Source organism: Tiliqua scincoides, chromosome 2 (assembly GCF_035046505.1).
Source record: "Tiliqua scincoides isolate rTilSci1 chromosome 2, rTilSci1.hap2, whole genome shotgun sequence".
Lineage (NCBI taxonomy): Eukaryota > Metazoa > Chordata > Lepidosauria > Squamata > Scincidae > Tiliqua > Tiliqua scincoides.
Window position 1 is genome coordinate 212,097,909 of NC_089822.1, and position 7,957 is coordinate 212,105,865.

Sequence of the window (7,957 nt, forward strand, 5' to 3'; positions counted from 1 at the left end):
ACTGTTGTTGTTGTGTCATCAGCATACTGATGGCAACCCACTCCAAACCCCCGGATGACCTCTCCCAGTGGCTTCATGTAGATGTTAAAAAGCATGGGGGATAAGATGGAACCCTGCGGCACCCCAAACCTAAGAGGTCGGGGTGCCGAACAGGCATCCCCCAGCACCACCTTCTGGGATCTGTCAGCTAGGAAGGAGCAGAACCACTTCAAAACAGTGCCTCCAAGCCCCAACCCAGCCAGCCGGCCCAGAAGGACACCATGGTCGATGGTGTTGAAAGCTGCCAAGAGGTCCAGCAGGACTAACAGGGTTGCACTCCCCCTGTCCATCCCCCGGCGAAGGTCATCCACCAAGGCGACCAAGGCAGTCTCCATCCCGAACCCCAGCCTGAAGCCAGATTGGCATGGGTCCAGATAATCCGTTTCCTCCAGAACCCTCTGAAGCTGGGACGCCACCACCTGCTCAATCACCTTGCCCAGGAATGGGATGTTCGAGACCGGCCAAAGGTTATTTAAATTAGTGGGATCCAGGGAGGGCTTCTTCAGGAGGGGGCAAACCATCACCTGCTTCAAGGCAGGCGGGAGCACCCCCTCCCTCAGAGATGATTTCACCATCCTCCCCGTCCACTCGGCCAGCCCTTCCCGGGCAGCCCTAATTAACCATGCTGGGCACGGGTTGAGTGGGCAAGCAGCAGGTCTCACACTCCAGAGAATCCTGTCCACATCCTCAGGCTCTACAAGCTGAAAAGAATCCCAAATAGCAGGATAGACAGGTGCCCCAGGGACATCACTAGACATGCCCACAGCAGCGTCCAAGTCATGCCGAATCTGATCAACCTTCTCTGCAAAGTGTCTTGCAAACTTGTCACAGCGAGCTTCCGTGTGCTCCTCCCCACCGGTAGGGGGGGCCAGATGTAAAAGGCTACAGACCACACAAAAGAGCTCAGCTGGACGGTTCTCTGCAGATGCAATGGTGGCAGAGAGGTGCGCCCTCTTAGCTGCCACCACCGCCTTAGAATAGGCTCTCAACTGGACCCTAGCCTGTGTACGGTCAGATTCGGTACGAGTCTTTCGCCACTGACGCTCTAGACGTCTGCTATGCCGCTTCATCATCTGCAGCTCCTCAGAAAACCAAGGAGCCACTCTGACTCTGCGACTGACAATGACAATAAAGTTACTACTACTACTACTCGTAAGTTGTTGCAAACATGCCTTTTGGCACATTTGCGCTGGCTCTAGCCCAGATTAGGATTGGGCTGTAAGGCTCAGCTGCAATATCGCATCCCTGTGGACCACAAGCAGAATAAGGCAGCAGTGTTAGGCTGTAAAAGAAAAGGCTAATGCAATATTGGGCTGCAATGACAGAGGCATAGAATTCAGATCACAATAACTAATAGATTCACCCTGTTCTGCACTGTCAGAATTCACTTGTACTACTGCATCCAGATCTGGTCAACAAATTTTAAGAAGGACATTGGCAAAATGGGTTCATAGCATGTGAATCACAGGAGGACAACTAAAATGGTGAGCGATCTGGAAACCAGGTCCTTTGACAAATGGTTAAAAGAGTTTCAGCCCAATCCTACTCAACTCCCCACGCAGCATTTCAGCTTCACCAGTATGGCGCAATTCCACAGGGGCATTTCGGCCTCTGGCGGCCTCCTCAGGATAAGGAAACATTTGTTCCCGTTCCCCAGGATAAGCCCAGACAGGCAAGCTGGAGCTATTTGAACCTGTGCAAGCAATAGAGCTGCCACAAGTACACATGGACCTGGGTCAGGGAATCGAAGGCAGGACAAGGCATAGGATACTGGTGTGCACTGCTGCCACCAGAACCACCCCCTTCCTGGCCCTGATAGATATGTCTGTCTTCAGATTTGTAAGTATTTGAAGTGCTGTCATGTGGAAGGAGGAGTGGATTTACTCTCTGTGGCTTTTGGGCGCAGAATTAGAATCAATGAATTGAAACTATAGGGGAGTCGATTTAGTGTAGAAATAAGGAAGATTTAAAAAACGTTTTAGATTGCAGTTGTGAGTCTCATGAGTTCTGGACTCTCTTGTTGGAGATTTTCAAGCAAAACCTGGACAGCTACCTGTAACAGATGCTGTAACAGTTACCTGCATGGAGCACAGGGTTGAACTAGATGACCTCCAAGATCCCTTCCCATTCTAACATTCTATCATTCTCACACATTGAAGATATGATAACAGAACTGGGTGGGAAATGGGCAATATGATACAGTCAAACCATGGCTCCATGGTGATTTGTTCAAAAGTGATGGCATGTTAGCTCCCATATCATGATGCACCATGTTTACCAAGTGCCTGTCACTTTATATGGTATTACAGGCACTCTTGTAGTTATTATTGGAGCAGTTTTATGCTATCATTTCAGGCTTTTCTTCTTGCACAGCTGACAAAATAAAATACTGATTAAGAGCTGGAATCCGAGGAACCATGTGGAATTTCCCTCACACCCTAAATTTACTCTAGCTCTCCCTTTTCATTGCAACCCCACCTCAGAAAGTAGCTCTTGAAGGACAGGGCCCCTCTGAAAGCATAGTCACCAATTGTATTTTCAATGTAAAAGGGGTGTGGTGCAGGGCCTTCCCAGGGATTAAAAGCAGTGAGCAGGTGGTGCTTCAAATATCTCCAGCCCAGACTGTTTTAAAGGTGGTTACCTGCACCTGGAATTGGGAGCACATCTGGAGCCTTTTGGGAAAGGGTTATAAGCAGTCACATAATGGCAGGTCCTTTTTCTGACTGCTTCTCACCTTCCCCCACTAGTTTGCTGCTAAGAGTAAAACAGAAACAGGAAGAAGGTTTCAAAGAAAAATGCTTTACTTGGGAATCCTAAAGCTATTTATTCCCCTTGCATGGGTGTGTGAGATCTTATGGCATGGTGGACTCAGCGTGGCTCTTCACAGCTCTTGGAGCTGTTCACAGCTCTTGGAGAGAAGTCTTGCACCTTAGGAGATCAGGAGGAGGGAGAGAGAGAAGAGGAGAAGGAAGCAAGCCAGGTAGAGATGCATCCCATGGGTCAAAGAGGACAAGAGTAAAGATATGAGACAGGTAGGCTCTGAGTCATCTTCCTCCAGGACAGTACATTGCCCCTAGTGTTTTGCAGGCAGTACTGTAACAACAATGGTATCTGAATGGGAACCTCCCTGGCAGTATTATTACCATAGCATTTTAGTGCATTGAGGAGAATTTCTGCCTGAGCAGTTATTCATTTCTTGAAGAAAAGATAATCTGTTGCTCTTTATTTCAGGGAATATTCATCTTTTTCCTGGTGAAATACAAGCCTTTAAAGTACAACAATGTGTATACGTACCCAGATTGGGGCTATGGCATAGGGTGGATGATGGCTCTCTCCTCCATGGTTTGCATTCCTTTGTGGATCTGTGTAAAATTGTGGAAAACAGAAGGAACCCTCATAGAGGTGAGACATTATACAAGTGTTTCCCAAACTGTGGGTTGCAATCCATCAGGGTGTCACGACCTAATTGTTGGTGGGTCGTGAAAATAATAAGCTGACAGGTGACAAGGGAAATGTATTGCGCCTTATGGAAAGTCAAATTGAGTTGCAAGTATATATTTACTCATGAGTTACAACCTGGATGTGACGTACAAGATCAATGGTTCAGAAATTCCATCAGAGGAGTTGGGAACCAGGTAAGTGATGGGGAGGGGAGCAGCAGTGATGCCACAGAGATCGCAGCGCTACTACTGCCAATAACTTTTTTACTTACCAGGGGGGGCAGTACTGTCTCCTACAGAGTCCTGGTGGCTCACAGCCCCCTCTGATCTCTTCCGCAGCTGCTGTAGAAAGCTCTTATCTCTTATCTAAAGCTACTTCCTGTTTCCCGGGCAAAATCAGAAGTAGCTTTAGATCAGAGATAAGGGTTTTGTGAACAAGCCACGGAGGAGATTAGAGGGGGCTGCAAGCCTCAAGGACCCTACAGGAAGCCAGCAGTGTCTCCCAGGTAAGTAAAAAAGCCCCTTGGCAGCGGCAGTGCCACAATCGCTGTGGCACCATTGGAGCAGGCTATTCTGCTTAAGGGGAAATGCCCTGCTTCCGGTTCCCCTGGTACTAGATGTAACATACTATATGTTGTATGTACTATAGGTAGAATAAATATATACTATATATGTATATACATATATACTCCCTACTATATGTAGGATAGTGTGTTTCACAGAGCATTCCAGACAGGCTTAGGCCAGTGTAGGTCCCTTGTGTTGGCCTTGAACTGTTGCCAGCCTCTGACCATTTTAAGGCACATTTGTATCACCTCGTGTGTCAGGGAGGCTGGTGCAGAGGCCACACCAATTGCCAAAGACTGAATCCAGATTCTGTGCCAGTGAGTTTGTGCTGGCCGAAGCAGACCAGCACAAGGGGTGGGAAATGGTGACGGGAGGCCAGAACGGGAAGGGGGTGTTTTTGGGTGGGGGTGGTATGGAAGAACTGGGAGGTAGACTAGGCCCGGGGGGGATTGTCTGCAGCAGTGTATGCCGAATCCCAACCCCTGTCCCTGGCCCAAACAGTGTTACACAGTTGCTCAAATTTGTGCCCACGATATCACAAGTGCATAGGGCTGGCTGGACTTTGCTCTGGGTAAAGGGGAAAATATCCTCTTAGACAGAGTTGCCCACCAGCTGGCACCTACCTTCTGTTGTATACAGCGCAGGCCACTTAGCCTACCTGTTCCAGTGCAAGTTAGGATTGTGCTCTCAGTCGCATAGATAGCTAATCTTGCATTTTCTTCATTTTTCAGAAATTCAGGAAGCTAATTGTGGCCAGCCCAGACCTGAAAATGAGAGGGAAGCTGGGAGCAATTACATATACTGCTACAGCTAATGACTGTGATGCCAAACTGAAAGGTGATGGTAACATTTCAGCCATCACAGAAAAAGAGACACACTTCTGAAAGAACTTTCTTTTGATTTTTATTTTGTATAAATAAATGAGTAAATAAATAAATACACTTAATTTTAGAGGCTGGCTTGTTTTGCACAAATTCATTAACAAGTTAATTTTAAAGTGAACTTGTTTAAAAGTGATTTTTTCAATTATTATATAAGTAACTATTATATATATATATACACACACACACATACAAAAAGGAAAAAAAAATAGAATTGTTTGTTAGTGTTGATTTGTAATATGGTGAATCCGGTAAGTGTTGTATAGACCCTAGAAGGACCTGTATAATGTGTTGTAAAACTTTTATACTTCAATTTTCTTTTTTTAAGGCATGATGTTGTATAGCTATACACTTCCTAATTTGTAAGCATTTCAGACCATTTCAGCTTCTACTGTATGTATATAAAGGGGATCACAGTGTCCTTATGTTAATATCTAAGGGAATTGTCTTTGGATGTGTAGTTCTTTTTCAATATGTAGCTTTCAGAATTTGGGCCTGACAATGCCCATGGGTGTCAATCTAAATCTATTTTCTATTGGTTCAATTTGCCAGATGTCACTGAATTTAAACACTAACATTAGTCTTCAGCCCTTAAGCTTCTATTCTGGGGGTCCAATCCTATCCAACTTTCCAGTACTAATGCAGCCATGATAGCAGGGCGTGTGCTGCATCCTGCAGTTGGGGGGAGGCAGTTATGGAGGCCTCCTCAAGGCAAGAATGTTACTGCATTGGGGCTCCATCAGTGCTTGAAAGTTGGATAGGATTGGGCCTTGTGGGAGGGAATGATAGAAGTGTGAACTAACTGCCTAGTTGAACTTTGACATTTGGTAAGCCTGCTTGGATGAGGTTGGAGGCAGTGCCTTTGTGAGCAACATTCTGGGCCTGTTTCCATTGACCCAGTCTTGATAAAAGTGTGACTAGCTGAGCATTGCACTTGGTTCCTTGAACAGAACATTCACCCTCATCTCATGGGAGCTACTTTTGAAGCTTGCAGGAGTTTCAAAAGCACCTTGTGATATATCGTGGGATTTTCTGTACCAAAAAAAAAGTTGTGTGTATGTATCAACATCACAGAGTTTTTTGACTAGTAGCGGTTCTGAGGGTGTCTATCATGTACTGATGTCTCAATCAGGATTACAAGGTTGTATTTTTTTACTTTTAGGGTCCAGCAAGTCCTTTTCCTGGATCAAAATGGAAACACATACACCTCTTAAACTCTTGCCATTCCTGACCTGCTTACAACACACAGATATGCAGTAGAAAGAAGTCACTGCTGAAGTATTACTGTTTCTGTAATTCACTATAGAAACGTTTTATATATAAAAGAGATATTCATATATTAGTAACCTTAATAGAGTCACAGGTGCTGCTTCATGGATTTGTTTTAGACATTCACATTTTATCTGTCTTTGGTTGACCCTGATGACTGCGTAAAATATTTCAGAGTCTGGTCTTGGCATTTTCACAGAGAAATATGTATGAGTTTGTGCATGTGAAACTCAAGGAGAGAGTGTAATTGGATGGCAGTTGATCATGTAACCAGACTACAGTACTCTCTAAAAGCTACTGAAAGCAGGTGTCCTTCACAACACTGACTGTGACAGTGTTAGTAAGTAGAATTTATATGATACTTCAACCCCACCTTACTCTTTATAATTTCACCTAAAATGGCTACCATCTGGTTTAATACTCATAATAATTAAAATAGATTAGAACTTCCTATTCATCCATAAGCATGCATGCCTTAATAGTTTAATGGGAACATCCACCACTCTCTAATCTCTATGATGGTGGGTATGACCAGGCAAGACTATTTGAAGGGATAACTATGCCATATTATTAGCCCAATTCTATCTAAACACTCCCCCATTGATGCAGCTGCACCACCAGAGCATGTGTGGCATCCTGCGGGGGGGGGGGGCAGTCACAGTGGTCTCCTCCAGGAAACATTTGTCCTATTGCCTCTGGGTAAGATTCTGCTACCCTAATGGGTCTATTCAGACCTGAGCCAGCTATTTTGATGACACAAGTCTGAGTAGACCTGGATAGGCGGATTGAGGCCAGGAAGGCAGATAGGATATCGGCAAAGCTGCTGCTGCAAATAACCACCCTCAACACCACCACCCTTGTCCTTACCCCATTCGGCCCTCCCCCCAGCCCCATTCCACCTGCTGTGCAGCAACCTCCCCTGCTGACTTACTGGCTGCTGTTGCCTGGCTTTGGCCACTGCCTTTCACCATTGGCAGCGGCAGCCAGGCTGCACTCTGTGGTGCATCACATTTTGCGACTACTGTAAAGTGCGCTGTGGCACCAGAACATGAATTCCAGAGACTCAGCAGCATCATAGGGCCATAAGACACCTTGAGTGTTCATCCCTGCTCTTAATTACCTTGATTACATAAATATTGATCTTGACAGGAAGAAGCTGTATTTGTGCAATTGTTACTGACTTTGATCTTCATCTGGGTATGACTATGCTTATCAGACCCATTTTATAAATGAGAATTGAGCTAGGCTAGTCTAATTTGCCCCATCCTTCCACAGGAAATATGTGTTTAACTGTTACCCTGCACATGCCTGATCTCATCTGATCTCAGAAGCTAAGCAGGGTCAGGCCTAGTTAGTACTTGGATGGGAGACCACCTGGGAATTCCAGGTGCTGTAGGCTTATACCATAGTCTTTCGAGACTGAAGGTTGCCAACCAAACTCAGGAGTGAAGTTACATTTAGTTGTGACATCAGTGTTATTGCTAATGGGCTATATCAATCTGCAGAGATTCTCCCTCAGACTTCTAGACTCAAAGTGAATTTGCTTCGGTATACATGGTGCTGCTCCCCATGCATTTGTATGCATAACCAAAGCACCTATTTCCAGTCTATTTCTGGTAACAATCTTCACATAAGATGATATTCGAAAACAATTGTGACTGTCTATTTCTTTAAGTGTTGTACTAGGAGTACGTTCTTCAAAGTGTGTTTGTATGCATAATAGGGAATATATATGTACTTTTAGTGTGTTAAGTGAACATT

General features: G+C 45.2%; 1 protein-coding gene and 1 pseudogene across 1 annotated transcript in view; both read left to right on the forward strand.

Annotated features, from left to right (window-relative positions):
* SLC6A11 (solute carrier family 6 member 11) overlaps nucleotides 1-4,997 on the forward strand; it is a 143,463-nt gene extending 138,466 nt beyond the window's left edge. Inside the window, exons 13-14 of the mRNA XM_066613372.1 lie at nucleotides 3,271-3,441; nucleotides 4,778-4,997. Of these exons, the coding sequence (XP_066469469.1) occupies nucleotides 3,271-3,441; nucleotides 4,778-4,930 (324 nt within the window). The 3' untranslated portion in view covers nucleotides 4,931-4,997. The remainder of the gene's footprint in view (nucleotides 1-3,270; nucleotides 3,442-4,777) is intronic.
* A 2,481-nt stretch (nucleotides 4,998-7,478) lies between these two features.
* On the forward strand, nucleotides 7,479-7,595 carry LOC136643344 (5S ribosomal RNA; annotated as a pseudogene).
* The last annotated feature ends 362 nt before the right edge of the window (nucleotides 7,596-7,957 follow it).